Genomic DNA, 21,641 nt, shown 5'->3' with positions numbered 1-21,641 from the left:
TACAGTGGCTCAATCTTAAGTTTATCAAACGACGAGAATACATTTGTGCGCGAAAATAACTTTTTCAACTATTGATTTACTTCTCCCTCTGCGCGAGTCAGGTTACTAGTTTAATAGCGTAAGCTTCTGTTATTGTATGTCACACGCATCACACACATGACCAGCGTCGGCCAATAGTGAGCCTACGTGTGACGTAGCTCTACGCTACCACACTACGTTAACTGACTACAGGCCCATGGAGAAGGAAGTGAATAGTTGAAATAAAGTCGTTATTTTTGTTTGTTTTTACGCACAAAATGTATTCACATCGTTTGATAAACTTAAGATTGAGCCACTGTAGTCACTTGGACTATTTTAACGATGTCTTTAATAACTTTTCGGGGCCGGCAAGTTTCAATCCCTCAAGAAGCCTATGGACTAGTATGGAGGAGTGATCCAGCTCTCAGATTTCATCATAAATATCTTAATTTGTGTACTGAAGATGAACGAAGGTCTTACGGGGTTGGAACAACATGAGGGTGAGTAAATACTGACAGAATTTTCATTTTTGGGTGAACTAACCCTTTAAACACGAGATGCACACAATAGTATCCTCCAAAAGCAGAGATGTGGCGCTGGTGAATGGAAAAGCAGCCAAGGTTTTGAGCTGTATTTTCAATTTGAAATGCAGTGCTCATGGTAAAAGTTCAAGACAAGTTGTCATGTGCGAGATGCTGAAAAATCAGCAAGATGAATGTTCACATAGAAAAACTATTCAAAAGCAGCGCAGTGTAGCAAAAACATACTGCAACCTGTCCCTTAAGCTCAAAGTACACTTAGGTTTTCACTCATACACTAGGGTAATTATGGTATGCGCAGCAATATTTTTAATCTATATTTGTACATATGCCTTTGCACTAATTAGTTTGTCACAAGGTGGCAATACTGTTGCTCACAATTAAAAAAGAAAAAAATTAGAAGAAACAACTAGAGACTGCAACAAAAATAAACGCACACGTTGACAAAGGGCGATTAAGAAACACACAACTGTAGTTTAAACGACAATGATGACAAAATACATATAATATCAGTGGCCTCTGTACTAATAAAATGTTCAATAATGTTTTACTACCAAATTATAGACCATGTAAACAACACTGGTCCAGAAGCACTTCCTGTTTCAGTTTTTTAACACTACATAAAAGCTGGGATAAAATACAACCAACAGAACATATAAAACTGAATCAAAAAGTTAAACAAACATCTTTAAGATGTTTTCTTTACATGTAAAATAAAAAAAAACAGTTACAAACTGAAACAGGAAGTGTTTCTGGACCAGTGTTGTTTACATCTCGTAAAATGGTCTATATGCAACATCTAATTTAACTTGCACTGGAAAGGTTTTCTAGACATTCCACGAAATCAGGGCACGCAATTTCCTGAACATGAACGATTCTTAACCTCAAAGCCAATTTAGAGTGTGCTCTTAGTTCCTGTTGCATGCATGCACTCTCAAGTGGCCAAAACCGCAAGTGTGAAACAAACTACTGGCGATGGCAGCAACAATACATGCAACTCTAGTTTAAAGAGTACAAAGAATATGAATCGGTCATAACTTCGGAAGAGAAGTAGCGCAGACACTAGATGTATTCGGCTGTAGACACACAACAAGCTTTCGCGTCAAAACTAAAGGTACTTTGCGCTTTAGGGATAGGTTCAGGATTAGTACCTAGTAATTATAGTAAGTACATGTTGAACAGGACTGTAAAATAAAGTGCACCCATGATATTTTAAAAGTTAAAACTGCCTTACTCCTAGCGTTTCTTGAATTTAACTAAAAAAACTCAAGGCTAATAAAGATCTTACCAAGTCAGAAGCTGGATAAACTATAAAATTATTTGACATACTGTAGTGAATGAACTATATGACATACGTTTCAGAAAGATGAAGAGATGCAAGATGAATACTGCACTGTAAACCAATGTTAGACACTCTAAAATTACAGCAAGAAAACAGACCTCCTGCTTTCAATACTGTAATGCACCTTATACTAGAATGAAAAATTAATTACCATTTCAATGACATTCCAAAAAAATCCTATTTGTTTCTGTCCCTCCAAGTAACATTCTTTAAAATATGTTTAGTCAGTAGAACATAAAAAAAAACATTAATAAATAAGTACACTTCCCTTCTGTCTGTTGTGACTGGATAGCTAGTGTACATTTGCATAGTGACTGGTGGGTCCGTTCAGTGTGAACTTGTGTTCTGTGCCGCTGACCTATCAGTGGAGCCGTCGCTGATGATGATAATGATCTGTATGTCTCAGTAAACCCAGTTCAAAGGGACCCATTGCGGTTGTGTGGTTAGCTGCTCCACAGCTGCCTGCAGTTTCTCAAAGGCCTTGTCCAGATTGTCATTAACTATAGTCAGATCAAAGTAGTGATTGTACGCCCGCTTGATCCTGCTGCTTTCGTCCACCGTTTTCTTTAGGTCCGTTTCCTAAGAGACAGGAAGAGATGAGCTGACCGTTCAACAGCTTTACTTCATTCATTGTCTCTTAACCCTTGTGCATCAATTAAAAAAAGTTACACATAGGTAAAAAGAGGACAAAAATGTCCATGTCAAAAAACTGTCATAAAAATGTGACGCTTTGGAGCACAGACTTAAGTTTGGTCTCATTTTAAAGAAGACCCTTTGCAGATTATTGCTGAAGTAAAAAAATAATAATAAGTAAATCCAAAAAAAAGTTATATAGGTATAAGTTTATGAAAATTATTTATAAAATAATATTTTATATAAAATATATATTTTTTAAATCAGGTTGAACTCAAAACTACAATAAAATCAAAGCCATAAATCTAAATAGGTTGTGTTCCAAATTTGAGGATGATATCTCAAAAAATCAGCTTTCGGTAACAGTTTGTTTGGGCGTAGTAACATATTTTCCCCATTGGGTCCCAGCAAAACCCCACTGGAGCTCACAGTGATTGGATTTGAATTTGCAGTTTTTCTCTCTCAGTCTGACAAACACACATGCGCACACACACACATATTTTTTTATAACACACATACTAACCACACTCTGACATCCATACCAACACACAAATATCGTTGCATAATTTATCCAGTTGGCTCTATAGTATGCCAAACCAGAAAACAGGAAAAAAGCGATATTTGTTTTATAGGCCAAACTTTAAAAAAAATGACACCATCTGATAAAAAAATAGTAAAAAATAAAATTTTGAAGCCTTACCATCAGAATGAAAGCCTCTTAAGAAAGATTGCATAATTTTATAGTTAACTGAACTGGGAATTAAAAATGGCAGTTTTAATGGGTTTCAATGTGGACATTTTTGTCCAAAAGGGGCTGAGAGGGAGTATTTTTTGTACCTAATGCAAAAAATATTTTTTTTAAGAAAATGACGGTGAAATAGTAAAATTCCAATAAAAATACACACCTGTGCCAAGTTTTTTGCAGTTAGCTTTAACACAGGCAAAGTGATCAAAAAAACAAAACTGAAAAGGACAAAAATGTCCACAAGGATGCACAAGGGTTAATGATTGAATAAAATCAATGTGGCATATATCAAAGAATCTCAGAGATCTAGGTAGCTCTGTTAATACAAATATATTTCTCTATATTTTGGGAGTTTATTTCCAGAACTGGACTGTTACGCTCTGTGGAGTGCATGAACTGTTGAGACAGATGTGAGGCTAACCGTCAGTTGCTTGGTTGTGATCCCAGCATCCACCACAGCTTTGTGCATGGCCCGTAGTGTATCGAGCTCCGGGGCCGCGATGAATACCACAAATGGCATAAACTCTGATGTCTTCAGTACTTTTAGAGCCTGTAGAGCACATTTATTAAATAAATATATATATATTTAAATTATTTTACTAGTGATGACGAGTCATCTCTTCCTGTTTCCTAAGAGACAGGAAGAGATGAGCTGACTGTTCAACAGATTTACTTCAGTCATTGTCTCTTAGACCCCGTTTACACCTGGTATTAAAATGCGATCTGTATCCAGATAAGTTATCCGGATAATAAGTACTGATTCCATTTACACCTGGCCACATAAATGTGTTTTTGCAAAACGGATATAAATCCGATCTTCACCTCCTGCGTTATATGCAGATTTATTGGATTGCACGCCACCAAAAGCAACAGATCTGAGCGGCATTTTATTGATCATCAGCTAATTTCCAAATCCGAGACATCAATAAGAGAGAGTGGCAACAGGCCTGGTAAGATAATTTCGTTTCTTTACTTGAAGATGTGTTAACTGCGTCTGTGACTTACTTTCACTTTTATTTGCGATGTTTGCACGTTGAATAGACGCTCAGCTGCTCATCTGCGGTGATGCGTGTCGCATCTGACTAGGCTATAACATGACATAGCCTATATAACACGCTCTCACTCGTTTATTTTTTAGCATTTTTGGGAGGAGTAAAATATACATATGTGGTTTCAACAACCAGATTGCGTTTACACCTAGTAAAGATCCGGACACAATGCGAGCCAGACTACCTCCAGATGTGGTCAGGCAGATCCGATCACGATCCGATCACAACGCGTTTACACCTTGCATTAACATGCGTTTTTTATTATCCGGATAACTTATCTGGATACAGATCGCATTTTAATACCAGGTGTAAACGGGGTCTTAATGATTGAATAAAATCAATGTGGCATATATCAAACAATCTCAGAGATCTAGGTAGCTCTGTATCACAACTTATCTAAAATTAATATATAAAGACGATTACAATATTATGCAAGCTTGTTTCTGCCACGGATTATTTTTTCCCATTGCAATCTCAAGTTTATATCTCACAATTCTGATAGTATACCTAAACATTTATGAGGGAAAAAAAAACAAGCTTTCATTGAACATAAAATACCTAGCCTTTCTATCCTGTGTTATTTTCACCAATCCACTGACCTGTGGGTTGACGTCCAGTATGCAAGTACGCCCTGTGCGTACGACTTCATGGATGGAGTCAATTTTGGTTCCGTACAGATTGCCGTCGTATTCTCCGTGCTCCAGGTATCGACTTGCCTTGATGTCCATTTCCATCTCCTCTCTGGAAACAAAGCAGTACGACTGGACGTCCTTTTCGTCGTCACGTGGATGCCGAGAAGTGACTGAGAAACAGATGAAATTCTCAACGAGTGACTGTTTATGTTTGTAAAATAACATGACAGCTAAGTATTAATGTTCATAGTATTAATGTTCATAGACTCACAAGGTACAGTAGTTCCATATCTCAGTGGGTTTACCACAATCAGACGGTTCTTGAGGCTTCGGCGGCCCACACCTTGTGCACCAATCAGTACAAGTGTTTTTCTCTGGAATGGAGGCATCTTTGCTACCTCTTCATAGATCTGTAATTCATGCCGATCAAATTCTATTAGAAAGAAAGGAGTTTTAAAAGTTATTTTTTTATGTTTTAAAAGCACTTACACTGCTGTTCAAAAGTCTAGGGTCGGTACGTTTTTATTTTAAAAGGTAAGCTTCTTAATGTTTTTAAAGGGATTCTCCACTTTTTTTTTTTTTTTTTTTTTGGAAATAGGCTCATTTTAAAACTCCTCCAGAGTTAAACAGTTGTGTTTTACCATTTAGAAGAATATCAGTAACCAGACAGTTTCTGGTCTCGTTGACTTTCACAGTATATTTTTTTCCTACTATGGAAGTAAATGGGACCAGAAACTGTCTGGTTACTGATATTCTTCTAAATATCAGAAAATCATCTGAATGGATTCGAAAACGGTAAAAAACTCAACTGGGGGAGTGGAGTATCCCTTTAAATAAGACTCTTACATCCACCAAAGATGCATTTGAGTAAAATCTGTAATATGAAATATTACAACTTTAAATAACTGTTTTAATATTAAGTATAATTTATTCATGAGATGGCAAAACTGAATTTTCAGCATCATTACTGATCTTTCAGAAATAATTCTAATATGCTAAATAATTCAAATCTAATATTTGGTGCTTAAGAAAAAAAGTGTGTGTTGAAAACAGTTGTGCTGCTTTATGGAAACCACAATATATATTTTTGTAAGATTCTTTGATAAACAAAGATCAAAAGCAAAACATTTATTTGAAATATTTTAAATGTGTTTACTGTAATGTTTGAAACATTTCTGATGTCCTTGGTTGAATAGAAGTATTAATTTCGTGTGTGTGTGTGTGTGTGTGTGTGTGTGTGTGTGTGTTATATATGAGCCAAAACATTATGACCACCTGGTAAGAAAACCCAGAAGGTTTCCTGTACTATCTGGCTCCAAGACTTCAAGCAGATCCTTCAAATCCTGTAGGTGGAGAGGTGAAGTGGATTGAATTTGTTGGTCCAGTATATCCCACAGATGCTCAACTAGATTGAATTTGGGGAATTTGGAGGCCAGGGTATCACCCTGAACTCTGCATCTTGTTCCTCAAACCATTCTTGAACAATGTGTGCAGGGTGCATTATTCTGCTAAAATGAAGCCACTTGTACCAGGGATCATCATTGTCATGAAGGGGTGTGCCTGGTCTGTAACAACGTTTAGGCAGGTGGTATGTGCCAAATGTCAGGGTTTCCCAGCAGAGCATTGCCCAGAGCATCAAACTCCCTCCACCAGCTTCATCCTACAGTAATTTACCTGGGGAAGTATGTACATGGCGGCCCACATATCGTAAAAGAAAACGGTACTCAGACCATGTGACCTTCCTCCACTGCTCCATTGAAGATGCTTTCAACGGTGGACAGGGGTCATTATAGGCACTCTGCTGTGTATGGGGGCTGCATAGCCTCAGACCAATCACAGTGTGACATACTGTCGGTTGGGGTTAGGCTTTTGTTCCTCCCAAAGCCATCATTAAAATTGTGTGACTTGCGCCACAGTAGACCTTCTGTTGGCTCAGACCAGACAGGATAGCCTTCATTGTCCTCATGCGTCTATGAGCCTTAGGCGCCCAACGCCTTGTTGTCGGTTTGTGGTTTGTCTCTCCTCATAGAAGTGGGTAATGCACCCTGCCTCTGGCCTCCAAATTCCCAAGATCTCAATCCAGTCGAGCAACTGTGGGATATGCTGGACCAACGGCGGCTCCACCTCACAACCTACAGGACTTGAAGGATCTGCTGGTAACGTGTTGGTGCCAGATACCACAGGACACTTCCAGGGTCTTATAGAGTCCATGCCACGGCGGGTCGGCGCTGTTTTGACAGCACATAGAAAAGATCACCAGTATATTACACAGATGGCCATATATAACGGAGGCAATTCTAACCTGCATTTTTTGCCGTTAAGTACATCATTTTCTTTTTCTTCTTTTTTCCAGTTAATGTCCCGCAGAGAATTCCTAAAACAAAGTTGTAAAACAGTTACAGATTGTAAACAGATTACAGTAGTAATATGCAATAGGAAAGACCTTTACTCTTAGATTTTCCAATTAAGATTATAGCAAAGTATGATTTCATCCACAACTACACTATCCAGTTTCCAAGGGAACATTAACAACAGTGATGTATAAAAATCGAAAAGGTCTTTCCTTTGTTGTTTCTTTCCAAACTTTGCAAAAATGCAAAGTCAAACTTATGCCCTTTCACTTGGATCCGAGAAAACGACTAAAACGGCGTATTATGCATTCAAGGCCAGTAGTTGGCGGCAGTCACTTTGTAAAGAAAGTACGCACCTATAGACTGCACACATACAGTAATACGCACAACGTCACTGGTTTCACAAATTCACAATAATGTAGTTTACATGGAGACAATCACAGTATACTTTTCATAAAAATTATTTTCATAGACACCTTAATTATCTTAATGTCAGACATAGATTATTTCAGTAGGCACTTTCTACCTGTGAATCAAGTATATCGTCATTTTTCTATTATTCTTTATGTATGTGTATCCGTTTCTCTTGTGTATATCTGTTTTATATTTGTTATCAGTTATTTTAGGGTGACCATATTTTGATCAACAAAAACCAGAACACTCGGCCCAGCAAACACATGGGCCAACTCAAATGATACTCGAAGTTTACTCAAAGCGACCTTATTAATTTCAACACATTTAAAGTAGGTTATGCCTCCTCAGTATGGAAAGAAAATTGTTATATTCTTATATGAAATCAGGAAATGTCCTGGGAAAACAGGACAGTTGGTCATCCTAAGTTATGTCCTCCACACTGAATTAAGTGAAAATTTGTCAGTGCTTAATGGTAACCTCGTTCTTGACAAAAACACAAAGTATAGGTAAAAAATAATAATAATAAAAAAATGTACTTTGCTTTTTCAGTCCCTAAAAACAGTGTTGACCTGTAAATGAATGGTCAAAATGCGTATGTATACGGTTTTAAGTTCCCAATGCCTAAAATCCACTGTACCTGATCCATCCAGGTCTCTCCTTACAAACGCCTTCCTCTTTTCCTCAAGAAACTGACTGGGGATCAGGCCAGTGCACCCTCCATTTATGTTACATGCCTAAAAAAAAAGAAGAAACAAACACTACATAGCTTCAATATGTCAAATATTTCATCACTTAAAATAAATCCGACCAAACGGATCTGGAAAAAAAATAGTGTATTTGCTTCTCACTTGCCACCAGTTGGGGTCCTCCTTGTTCACTATATGAAGAATGTCTCCTTTAGAGAAAGCCAAACCCGCCTCTTTACAAGGGATCAGGTTATCCGTGTCAGGATTGTAGTTGAAATGTGGCTTCAAATACACCTAAAGGGAAAATAATGCGTTACTCGTGCTTGTAGACATAAATTAAGCTGCTAATTATAGCCTAAAAATGCAATTCGTAGCTCATGTCACAAGACAAAAAGGATTGCTTTCTGACATTTAATGCTGATGTTGATACAGTTGGGAAAGGAGAAGCATTTTCATAAAACTAAATAAACCCTTCGCCATTCAGATTGTCTAAAACATTTCCACGTTACATTGACTACCATCAGCTTTTAGGAATGCTCTTTCACGTTGTCAATGCATATCTACACAATACCGCAACCAAAAAAAAAAAAAAATGACTTGGGTTGCTTCTGTTTCTCTTCATTTATTTTCCAAGTTGGTGTGTGTTGTAAATGGACTTCTCTACAGAGGACAACAGCATGTTTTCACAGTAAATATTTATGGATCGTGGTGGATCTTTATCAGCGATGAGGACCCAACGGTAAACATACAGCGGCCGTTCATGGCACATAACCAGGCCACTGAGTAAAGTTCAGGTCGAAAGAAGACACAAATGGGGGTTTGACACAAGCAAAGGAACCCTGTAAACCCTCGCCTCCGGTGTTTGCTCTTTGTGCAAGCTTTGTAAACATTACTTATTCAAGGAAAGTTGGTAAAGGACATCTTCTTGTTTAGACGCATACACTCAGGAAGTGGTTGATGTGCAGCAACAGCACTGTTCGGGGATTTATATAAATGTATTTGGATCAGAAGCAGCAAATATCACTCATTCAGATTGCAAAAAGTTTAAAAATATAAAAAAAGGTTCCTAATCAATACATTCCAACCGTTTCCATTGCATATTTCAGCTCTGACTGTTATAACAATAATAATAATTAGTTACATTTATATAGCCCTTTTCTTGGCACTCAAAGTGTTTTTACATAGAAGGGGGAATCTCCTCGACCACCACCAAATGAGCAGAATCCAGCTGGATGATGCGATGGCAGACATATTGCACCAGGACCACACGACTTATTGGTGGGGAGGAGACCGAGTGATGAAGCCAATCAGTGTATATGAGGATGATTAGGTGGCCATTTTGTTGGATAGAGGTTAATGGGCAAGTTCGGCCAGGATGCCGGGGTTAAACCCCTACTCTTTATTCGAAGGATATCATGGGATTTTTAATGACCATAGAGAGTAATTATAATACATGGTCATTCTAACATGATGCAGGTTTTGCAAAATAACTTGTTAAAGAAAGACCAGCTAAAAACGACATCACACCCGCCAGCAGACCACTAAAGGCCAATTTATACTTCTGCGTCGAGGCGAAGCCGTCGTGAGCATTTATACTTCTGCGTTCAGGTCTTGGTTGCTGTGCAGTACTGCTCCGAAACGCTAGTTGGCGACGGAGGGTTTTAATGTTCCACTGTGTTTAGATTCCTCGTAGCTAGGTTACTACAAGCAATGGCGACCATAGATATCTATATAAAGGCTAGATATGTCGTCCACGCTGCTGGCCAATGGAGGTCGACGTCTGCACTTGGCGGCCATCTTGTCACAGGTAGCTCGCTCACTCGTAACATTGTGTTAATGGTACATGTACTATTTAAATGACCATAACTTTCTCAATTTTCTACCGATTTTCAAATGGTTTGTTTTGTTATAAACGTCAGAGATGTAGTTATGACCCTGCATACTTATGAATAAAAAAGTGTCTAAATAAATAATCATCCAGATAATTATAGCCACGTTAATAACGTTTGTAAGAAACCAAATCCGTCAAGATTTCCACGAGATAAGAGTATTTGTGTTTGTGCTGACCATTCATCTTACATCAGTTTGTCTGTGACAAGATGGCCGCCGGTGATGACGATGGAAACTCCGCCGTAACACATCTAGCCTTTATATACATATCTATGATGGCGACTGAAAGAGAGCGGATCATGTTGGAGTTGGAACTTATTGAGGTTCAAAAACAGTTCATTTTAGTGAAATTACTAAAACTACAAAGCAGAAACGAGAGAAGACGACGGAGGAGATGGTACGTGCGTAAATGCATAGGAGGAAATGCGATGCTACCAAGCCGACCAATCACAGATCTTGTGGTCCGAGTCGTCGCGAGGTGTAGTTACATTTTTGAGGAGGTGCGCGTCAGGCTACAACAAAGGGTACGCGGTATGGTACGCGTCTGTGCGTATGCTACGCCTTACCTACTGCCCGCACCCTACGCAGAAGTATAAAATTGACCTTAAGGCCACATACGCACTGACTGGAGTTAAATTCAGTTGTCAACTCAAAAAAATAAATAATAAACGGCGTTTTAAATAAACGGCGTTATTAACGGCGTTATCTTTCTCAGTAACGACTACTCAAACTAATTACTGTTTCCCCTGTTACAAAGTTGTTACCGTTTAATGACAATCAAATGTGTCGTTACTATAGCCTAATTGAGCTCACTGAAGCGGTTTCCATCCGAGTAGGCTCTCTCTTCGCCATAGGACCTGCAACGTTTTTCTCTGGTGTGTGTGTGTGTGTGTGTGTTTTATGACGCGCCGGACTGGACTAAAGCAAAGCGAACGCTCGACTGCGCGAGAGAGACCGAGTGTGTCCGAGCATTATATAGTTTGTTTATAAATAATTATCTGCAACATTTTAATTAATTTACATGGTTATACAAATAAAATCTAAAAAACAATCTGCAGGGAACGTTCTGGGAATTCGGGTTCTGGGAGCACTTCTTGTTAAACTGTTTATCATTTTAATTTTCACTAAAAAGAGTGCATGTATAATTTTTGTTACATTTAAGCATAATTTATTTACTTAGTGGTCTGTGCAATATTAAATATTAAAAGTTCAAAACCTAAACCTAAAATTATGTTTTATTGTTCTACTATAGTAATAATAATATATCGAATTTTATAGGCGTCTCTCACATTGTCCCACAGAAACATTACGATAGTGTAGATTAGTGTACAATGTTTTATAATAATAATTTATTATATAGTGTCCATTTCATTAATTTAACATATTTAATATTGGGTGCATCCAAGTTATTTGACATAGGCCTATTTTAACCTTTTTTTTTTTTTTTTAAGTAACGCAATAGTTACTTTCCCTAGTAATTAGTTACTTTTATAATGATTTAACTCAGCTATTATTTGTGAGAAGCAACTAGTAACTATAACTAATTACTTTAAGTAACATACCCTGCAAACATCTGAAGATCAGGATTTCTTTTCAGGATCTGTTTCTTTCCAGGCCCAGATCTCCTTAGAGTATAGAGTAAGGGTGTGTAGAGTAAGGGTAGAGTAAGGATTTGACACCTCCCATCTGCCCTACTTAGCGCAGGTTGTGTTATTAATAGGAATAACCATGCTCACAATGCCACCAGACTGAAACTGATTTTAGTGCTGAGCTCCTTACGACCTCTGACACTGCAAACAACCCCTGGCTTCCAGCTCATAAACGCACGCACACGATTAGAGACATGTGAACGGGTTTTACGTTGATTTTAGGTGGCGGATATAAGATCTCTTTTTAACTAAATTTTAATTACCAATTATTTGATTTTTAAATTTATGGTTAAATTTAAACAATTGATGTCCCCTAATAGCCATAGAGCTAAGTGAGAGATGGAACAAGAGTTAAAATGGAGAATTAGTTTTACCTTAGCGAGGGAACAAATTATGGGACTCTCCATAATGCTGAAACTGAGTCGCCCTTCCTCCTTCTCGAGGACTGTACTAACCCATGTCCCATCAGGAGGTTGTAAAGCACTAAAATTAGGTCTATGAGAAAAGATGCTTGGTATTTTCCCCTAATAATCAGATGCTGAGAGTACAAAGAGCTCAGATGAGAAAGATCCACATCTTGCTGCAGAAAATGGGTTCAGGTTCATTTTACATTTATTTTGTATGAGTTTTCCCTCAACCAGGCAACTTGGTGGCAAAATGTTTTTGAATATTTTATATCATTTAATTTCATTGGACTGAATCAGCGGTGTGCTGACCTGTGCGGGTGGAGGTGTGTCCCTGTAGCTGGGTAGGATCTTGAGGGTGATGCCTCCATTGCAGTCCCTCAGCATGTGCTGTAACGCCATGGGGTCTTTGCCCACCTCTCGGCCGTTCACCTCTCGGATGACATCACCAGCGTGCAGCATCCCCTGCCTGTCAATCATGCTGCCGTGCATAACACGTGCAATGACAAGGTCGCCCTCCTCCACCCGGAATGTTACACCCTAAAAGAGATGACACCGTGAATCTCTGACATGCCAGCACAGAGTCACTTGCACCCTGAAACTGGTTATCACAATTATTTTATTTTATTACTTTATAAAGGGCATATTTTCCTATAATATATCTCATAATAAATCAATATAATAAATTAATAAAATATAAGATAATAATACAATATCCTTAAATAAATAAATATTTTCAGTGTATCTTTATAATACAATATCCATGAATAAATGAATAAAAGTAAATCTTATTTTCAGTGGTTTTTAAAGGAATACAAAATATAAAAATTAAATATTTTCAGTGGATTTTTATGTAATAACATGTATTAAAAGCCACTAAAAATCATATTTATTATTTAGGGATATTGTCTTAAAAATGTTATTGTATACAAATGCACTGAAAATATTTATTTTATTTTATTTATTTTAGGGACATTGTATTATTATATAAAAATGCACTGTAAATATGCATTTCTATTTGTTATTTATTTATATTGTATTATATTATCCTATTATAAATTATATTAAAAGCCACTAAAAATAACATGCATTTATTTATGGATATTGCATTATAAGATAATACAATATCCCTAAAATAAATAACAAATAAAATTGATATTTTCAGTGGCTTTTTATATAATAAAATCAATCGATCGATTTATATCATAATATATATATATACACTATAGATAGATAATTCATTTCAGACCGAGCAAAAATGACTTTTCACGCTGCCTGAAACACAAGCTGCTAGTGGTTAGTAGAGCAACTCTGAATGAGAGGAACATCTGACTGACTATCGGATCTAATCCTGGGAAACGGAGAATGTCTGTCACTCACAAGAGGCTCTCCGGCCTTCTTCTGGATGCTGATCATGCGAACAGTGTCAGCAGGCATGAGGGATGAGCTGGTCATGCTGGTGGAATTGGTGCTGGAGGGAGGAGCTTCATATGACTTAGAAGCCACCTTGTCGTGAGCTTCTAACAGGGACTGAAATTACCAAGAGAATTACATTCAAGTTTGGATAATTAAATTACCAAATTAATTATATTCCTTAAAAAAGTGAATGAGCAAAACATTTTTTTTAAATGAGCAACTCAATTTGTTCATGGTCTCAAGTGCTTAAAGGTGATTTTGCTATACTACTGAAGGCAACAGGCTGAATAAATAGTTGTAAATAAACAAGTCAACAATGTTATGAAAAGAGGCAGTCAGACACAAACACACACACATCTGGTACCTGGAAATGCGGTTCCTTCAGGATCTTACTGAGTTCTGCTGCACTTTCATCACGGCTGATCAGACTGTTCATATCAGACAGGATCTCGCCCACTAGCTCCACGTTATTATTTCGCACCGCCTCCAGCTTAACGTCCTCCAATCGCTCGTGAGCCTGAGAGAGAGGGGGTGGAGACAAAATAGCTTGAGTCTCTTACCAAGAAACGGATTAATGGATTACGTCTAGATGGACTCAGAGCATTAAACAAACGCACTGCCAGGTACACTTCAGATAGAAGAGTATTAAACAACCGTACACAAAGACATTTACAGAAATAATTTAATTAAATGTGTCTCAGGGGATGATTTTTATTTAAAAAAAAAAAAAAAAATCAGACAATTACTCAAAAATATTTTCAAATTACCCATGAATAAATGATAACTATAGATCAGACTTTCAATCTTAAACCATTAAAATGCATCATAAAAATATGAATGATAACAATTAAAACTAATTAATCAACTAAAAATAATATCTAAACAAACAGGAAAAAAAAAAAAAAAATCTAGGAAGGAAAACCAAGGTCTAGCTAGGACCAAGGAGCAGGACCGGAGCACACAATGTGTAAATAAACAAAACTTCCATATTTATCAACTTAAATAAATAAATACATTTTTATTTTTTTCAAGTTGATAAATGTGGAAGTTTTATATAAACCATGTGTAAATAAACAAAACTTCCATATTTATCAACTTAAATAAATAAATACATTTTTATTTTTTTCAAGTTGATAAATGTGGAAGTTTTATATAAACCATATGTAAATAAACAAAACTTCCATATTTATCAACTTAAATAAATACATTTATTTGCGTCTAAATAAACACGTGGTTTATGGAAGTTTTGTTTATTTACATGTGGTTTTTATATTTCCACCATCATTTTCCAAACTAGTTTGTTTAGAAATGTCATTTTTGAAATAAATATATAATACTTTAATATTTTGTTTATTGTTCACAAAATTGTTGTTGTTCAAAACTTAACATATGAAACTGAAAAATGCATTAAAAACACATTTTAAAATGGTGGAAATTAACACTGTGGTGGGAATTTTTACGACTTTCACGAAATTAAATAAATGACAGATTTGAGAGATCTACTTGAATATATACACATTGTTAGTGAAGAAATTAAGCTACAATCCATCAACTATTTGACAAATGTGTTTAAGAAAAATCATAAGGGTCAGTCACGTGTATTGTTTGTGTATCTTTTGCTATTAAATCTATAGTAACAAAAAACTATGTTTCTCACAATTAAACATGTTTCTCACAATTAGTGTGTTAGTTCCTAATCAAACAAAGTGAAGCTCTACCAGTATATCTCACAATCCAAACAATTTCACACCGCTATATTAAGAATGAGAAGAGAGCCCCTGTACATCACGTTCTTGTGACCTCTGACACTGCAAACAACTCCTGACATCCAGCTCATTAATGCACGGACACGATTAGAGATATATGAACAGGTTTTATGTTGATTTTAGGTGGCGGATACAAGATCTCTTATTAACTACATTAAATTTAAATGACTAAATGTTAAATTTAAACACTTTTTAAACATGCCCCCTAATAGCTATAGCGCTAAGTGAGAGATAGTACAAGACTTAAAGGGTACATATGCTTTTATATGGATATATTCATTTTCACATGAATGAAAAATCATTCATTTTTACATATAAATCATACATTTGTGGTCTATATAAAGCATAACTGCAATGCAACTTTTTTACAAGGCAAAAAAGTGGATTTAGCATGATATGTCCCCTTTAAAAATGGAGAATTATACCTTAGCGAGGGAACGAACTATAGGACTCTCCATAATGCCACGGAGGAAGATGAGGTCGATGTCTTTGGCTCCCGTTGAAGGCGGCAGCTCTTTGAGGTTATCCAGCACCTGCTGCATGGCTGAGGGTTACACAGAAGAAAAAAAAATTACACACATCGTTAAAATAAATAGCCCATAATGTAATTGGGGTGACTAAGATAAGAATAAAGCACACTGGCAACAGAAGGACATATGACTTAACTGGTGTCCTATGTAATGAATGTTTCTTCTATACACCAAATTGCAGATATACTTTTTTTGGTTTCCTTATATTAATAAATCTTTAAGCATTTTCCTTCAGGTATAAATATATTATGGTAGACAGTACTTCATACGCATTTTACGGTCTACGGATTCTATACAGTCATTCATGGTATTGAAATATATCAAATCGAATACTAACATAATACATAAAACAAAACAGACAAAAAAAATGAAATGCATTTGAACAAATAAAGCAATCTAGTTAAACAACTAGGTGTAGCTGACATTCTTACGCACCTCAGAAAAATTAACCTATCCCATTCAGTCAGTCACGTTCAACATTACGTCGGAAGGACGTCATGGGGTCTCGCCTGGGAGTAGGGGTGCACGATATATCGAATCAATATCGTTATCGCGATATCACGTTGCTCGATATCCATATCGAAAGTGTCGCGATATTTGGGCAATATTTTGTTTATGATGCGTCTGGTCCGACATGCACCGTTGCATTTCCCCACCGACTCATTTCCTGATTCTCCTTCTCCATAAACAATATTAAATCAAGAGAGGTTTAACTTTTCATGCTACAGATTTCCTACAGTGGTCAGAAAGAACAGGGGAGACACTTTGTTTCTCAATATAAAGTCGCTACTCGCTACAAAGCTAACCGCCGTCACTCTCTCACTTCTCCCTTGCTCTCCAACCACACAGTCCCACACACACACACACTTGCCCCGGCTCGACGCGCACACCAGCGCACAAGTATCATCAGGCCACGGTCCACCTGACAACTTCATGCGTTTTTACTGTTCGGATAGCTATCTGATTTATCAAAATACCATCTTCAATTCTCGCGCTATATGCAGATTTAATGGAGTGCACGTCACCGAAAGCAACAGTTATGAGCTGCGTTTTATGATCATCAGGTAAAATAGATCAGTTCGTTTATTTACTTTTAATGAAGATAACTGTGAAAAGCGTCTGCGACTTACTTTCACTTTGATTTGCGATAGTTTGCGCGTTGACTTGATGAAAAGGAAATGTTCAGCAGCTGCACATCTGCGGTGATGCGTGTTGCAGTCGCGCGCGTCGTCATATCTGGCCATAACATGACAAGCCTTTAACCTTCTCATTTTTAGCGTTTTTGGAAGGAGTACATTTTGGTTTCAACAACGAGATGCATTTACATTTGTCCAGTTTCGACTGAAATGCAGATCAGACCACCTTCTGAAGTGGTTGAGCGATTAGATTCAAATACGTCACGAATGCGTTTCACAGGGCATTTACACCTGTTCTTTTCACGGTCATAGCTATATACGGTCAAAGAAAACGCATATAGTGGCGTTTATGTTGCATAGTGTGTTCTGTAGACTTGCTATTTATTATTATCTTTTACACTGTAGTGTACACAACTAACATGTCCTGTTCTGTAGATATATTATTTAGGCCTATTTATTAATGCTGTACCAGTCCAATATGACTGTCAGTTTAAATAAATCTTATGTTGTAAGAAAACTTGTTTTATTTATTAATCTTTTTTGATGCGCTTTCCAATAACTTTTGTAGTTTTACATCCGTTTAAAAATATCGAAATTAATATCGATATCGCAATATTCATTATCGATATCGCAATATCACATTTTTGTCAATATCGTGCACCCCTACCTGGGAGCCCAATCATCTCAAAGTAGTAACAAAACGAGCTAATGGATCTTGGCCAGTGAGATTTGCATGCCGAGTCACACCAACCAGGACATACTCTCTTGTCTCTTCATTTATATTTTGCTTTGGAGCAGAGCGGTTTCATTCTACTACTATTCCAGTGGAGCGCAGCATTCATCCCAGGGCATTTCGGCTGAAAGAGCAGTTCCCTAAAAGAGAAAGCATGGGACGAGTCTTTTTCAAGACGTCTTTTCGTCCGTGTGTTTCTAGATGCGTTTGCCTCCTGACTTTATCTAATGCATGGCCATGATCATGCCCAGCATGCTGAGACTGCGTTTGTGGGTGGTTCATGTTCTCACACGTTGGCATGCCGGTCGCAACTCTCCTTTCTCGTAAAGGCTCGAGTCCCCTTTGTTGTTGCCTAGCCGCTGATTGTGTGTGAAATCACAGCCACGGGTCTTTGGGTCAACGCTTTGGGAGATTGAGAGTTACAGCGAGAGTTTTCCTCAAGGAAAACCCCAGCGGACCTCTCACTTCACAGTGAGCTGCTGGCTGACAGCGCGAGTTGTCACGGCAACCCAGCATGTCATTCGGCACTCCAGATGAGGATCAGATGTCGATAGCTGCATCGGTGAGAGGGCTATCATCCTCTGGAGAGGAAAATGACACTGAGCTTCCCGCTTCAGCGGTGTTTGCTCATGCTGAATCTGATTCAGAGTTATTAATATATTTATTTTGTATAGCGCCTTTAAAAGTAGCTTTCGCAAAGCTTTCTCAGAGTTGACAGCCATGCTTGCCTGGGCCACCATGCGCTCAGATTTGTTCTGAGCAATTGCGGCTGGATGATTGGTTTCGGGACTTGGAGCGTGTGATGTGAAGATGGCCTCACTCCGCCCCCGTGCTTTTCTTCCCGGAAGTGCATAAAGAGCTTTTGCAGTATGGAGGTAGTTTAGTGTCAGAATCTGATCAAATGTCTTCCTCTCTCACTATCCTTGACTGTGCAATTGTGTGCAATTCTGGTACATTTATGCCTGCAAAGTATTTCTATTTACTCACTTTGCTGGGGAAGTTCGACTAAGTCAAATCTGCGCGGATTTAGCGCAAATACGCAACTCATGAGCCCTCATCATGATGGTGATATTAAATACAGCATATTGTGCAGAATCTGCACATTTCTGGCTTACTTGAACACACACACGTCACTAAGCAACAAATAACGGCGCGCTTGTTCACTTGCATTGAACTAATAGCGTTAAGGGTGCTCCGATTGATCGGTCGCTGATCATAATCGGACGATAATTGCTTTAGGATGTGTGATCGGCGGTCTCTATAAAGGCCGATCCAAAAAAAGCCAAATAGATGACGCAAAACTCATGAGACATTTTATTTACGTCCTGATAAAAATGGCTTCACCGGTCTGACAATTCTACAAGGTGTGTGAAAAAGACAATGGGCTCTATGCACAGCCGTATTTCCGGTGAAGGTGTAAGGATGCTCGATAACTTCCGCTGATCATAAAGGTCCAATGCAATACAGAGAATTTATATTGAATTTTATACTCCATGGTTATACTAAAGGAACGTTAGTCACAAAAACAGATAAAACAGACACCCCTCGTTGTGCTTATGTTTATTTAATATAATTTTAAAAAGAAGCATAACTATATGTAAAATTACATCTAAACGCATGAACGTTTCCTTTCAAAGACGACAGTAAATTTTGAAGACTCTTTCATAATCCCGTTTTCCTTGGTTTTCCTCCGCTTTAATCTCCACAACCGGAAATGGACGAGCATCCTTGCGTCAAATGCGGAACTTATGCGTGCATATAGCCCATTCATTAGCAATCTGCAATATGTGTACCATGCTGCAGCCACTTGTCAAACTGTGCAGCCTCTCTGCTCAACCTGTAAATAAATCCATCGATCCACAATTTACTTTGAGTAATTCAATAGTCTAATGGGAGATCTTTTGCCAAGCGCGTCAAAGGTTACAGGTTCTAATCCGCACTCGTATACATATTTTTTTTTCTCATCAAAACTGAATGTTAATCAGTGGTTACTGGTTACAGTCTATATCAAGCAGGGACGCATTTCTGTTTTATTTTGTGATTTCACCGGAATGAATGGAGTCCGCAACGGCGATAGATTGAAGAGAACACTGTATCCATGACACGGATCGCCGTGGTAACAAGTGCGCAGCTTGAGTCCAAAAACACATTTTAGCGCTAGATTTCTTATTTAATAGCGAACTAAATGAATGCTCATCTAGTTAACTGGAGATGTTTTATTTATTTATATTAGGTACATGGTGGGACAGACTTCACTGGATCAAAACAATTCAATCTAACCATATAGATGTGACCAGTAGTGGTGGCTTTCTTAATCTATTTAAAATAATTTTGCAAGAAAAAAAAAACAATTACTAAGAAATTGAGAGAAATGAATCTAATAATCTCTATCCCCATCTCTCTTCCTCTCTAAATGCCCACAAAATCTGACAAAGCATCCCAGAAAAAAGCAAAGTTACAGATAGCGTATATGGAAGTTGTTGATACATTGTCTTCTCTTAAATGTAATACTTAAAGTACATTGTTGTTAAATATAGTTTATTAAGTAATGCTACATGATAAATAGAGGTCTTCAATATAGACCCTGTAATCGGTGATCAGTATTGGTCTCGGGTGATACAGCTTCCAGTAATCTGGGATCAGTGATCGGCCCCAAAAATCCTGATCGGACCACACCCCTAAATAGCGTATATTAAAAAGCTTTTGGTTAACAGAAAAGACATTGTTATTTTCCAACACCCTACATGTTCTGTTTACAGTTTTGATATGGCCACCTAAAACACATTTTTGGTAAAAAAATAAAAATAAAATAAATTAGAAGGCCATTAAAATCGATTCCCTATTTTAATTTTCGAAACTTGTGTTGGTTGGTCTGATCGATTGTGCAATCGATTTTTTAACGTAAAGCCACAGCCCTAACAGAAACTGTGCAAGGTCAGGGAGGACGAGGAGAAGGTCTTGTTAGTTGCGGAACTGATGCTCCTAGCAAAAGGCCCTCCCTGGTGGATTCCCCTGAGGAAGGACCTCTTTTCTTAGGGACAGGGCACCATATGGCACTCCTGAGGCAAAACAGCAATGAGGTGAGTAATGCTGATCCAATTTATACCCATATGTCAGGGTAGGTGTGACTCGGCCTGCAAATCTCACTTTGTTACCATTTAGAGGTGATTGGTCTCCCAGGCAAGACAGCATTATGTCAGTTCGACGTAGTAACCTAAACGCTACTTGGCCAGTTGGTCGAAACCAAATCACACCACTATAGAGACAAAATTAGGAATATTTCAAGCTCCAAATGCGACTAATTCGCTTTGAGTTATAAATACGAAGGTCATTTTGGAGAAGAAAAAAAAAATTATGTTCTCAAACACACACACACCAACACACAATTTCCACAGCTTCCTACAGCTTGGCTGCACGGTGTGGCAGAAAGCTGCTTTTGGGTCCAGTTTACAGTCAATACTATGCAACCTACACAATCCAGTAACAGAGAATGACAAAAACAATCCATGTGTAATACTATGCAACCTACACAATCCAGTAACAGAGAATGACAAAAACAATCCATGTGTATTACTGCATCGGAAAAGCACTAGAAAAGGGCATATTCATTACAAAGTGGCATCATTTGCATAATGGAAACAGTAACCATTTACATGGTGAACAAACCCACACAGAGACCTCTCCCACTATCAGGCAGCAACAAACTGC

The 21,641-nt window shown here is 37.7% G+C and overlaps 1 protein-coding gene across 2 annotated transcripts in view; it reads right to left on the bottom strand.

The window, feature by feature from the left end:
• Positions 1-488: 488 nt before the first annotated feature.
• pals2a (protein associated with LIN7 2, MAGUK p55 family member a) overlaps positions 489-21,641 on the bottom strand; it is a 29,284-nt gene continuing 8,131 nt past the window's right edge. For both annotated transcript variants that reach the window (XM_039694539.2, XM_039694540.2), the window contains 11 exons: positions 15,960-16,078; positions 14,133-14,285; positions 13,733-13,882; positions 12,665-12,892; positions 8,572-8,703; positions 8,361-8,457; positions 7,261-7,332; positions 5,230-5,391; positions 4,926-5,128; positions 3,699-3,827; positions 489-2,478 (listed from right to left, as the gene is read on the bottom strand). In XM_039694539.2, the coding sequence (XP_039550473.2) occupies positions 2,302-2,478; positions 3,699-3,827; positions 4,926-5,128; positions 5,230-5,391; positions 7,261-7,332; positions 8,361-8,457; positions 8,572-8,703; positions 12,665-12,892; positions 13,733-13,882; positions 14,133-14,285; positions 15,960-16,078 (1,622 nt within the window). In that variant the 3' untranslated portion in view covers positions 489-2,301. The remainder of the gene's footprint in view (positions 2,479-3,698; positions 3,828-4,925; positions 5,129-5,229; positions 5,392-7,260; positions 7,333-8,360; positions 8,458-8,571; positions 8,704-12,664; positions 12,893-13,732; positions 13,883-14,132; positions 14,286-15,959; positions 16,079-21,641) is intronic.

Source organism: Pimephales promelas, chromosome 12 (assembly GCF_988280905.1).
Source record: "Pimephales promelas chromosome 12, fPimPro1.hap1.1, whole genome shotgun sequence".
Taxonomy (NCBI): domain Eukaryota; kingdom Metazoa; phylum Chordata; class Actinopteri; order Cypriniformes; family Leuciscidae; genus Pimephales; species Pimephales promelas.
Note: the sequence above shows the minus strand (reverse complement) of the source record. Positions and strands in the feature narration are given on the sequence as shown.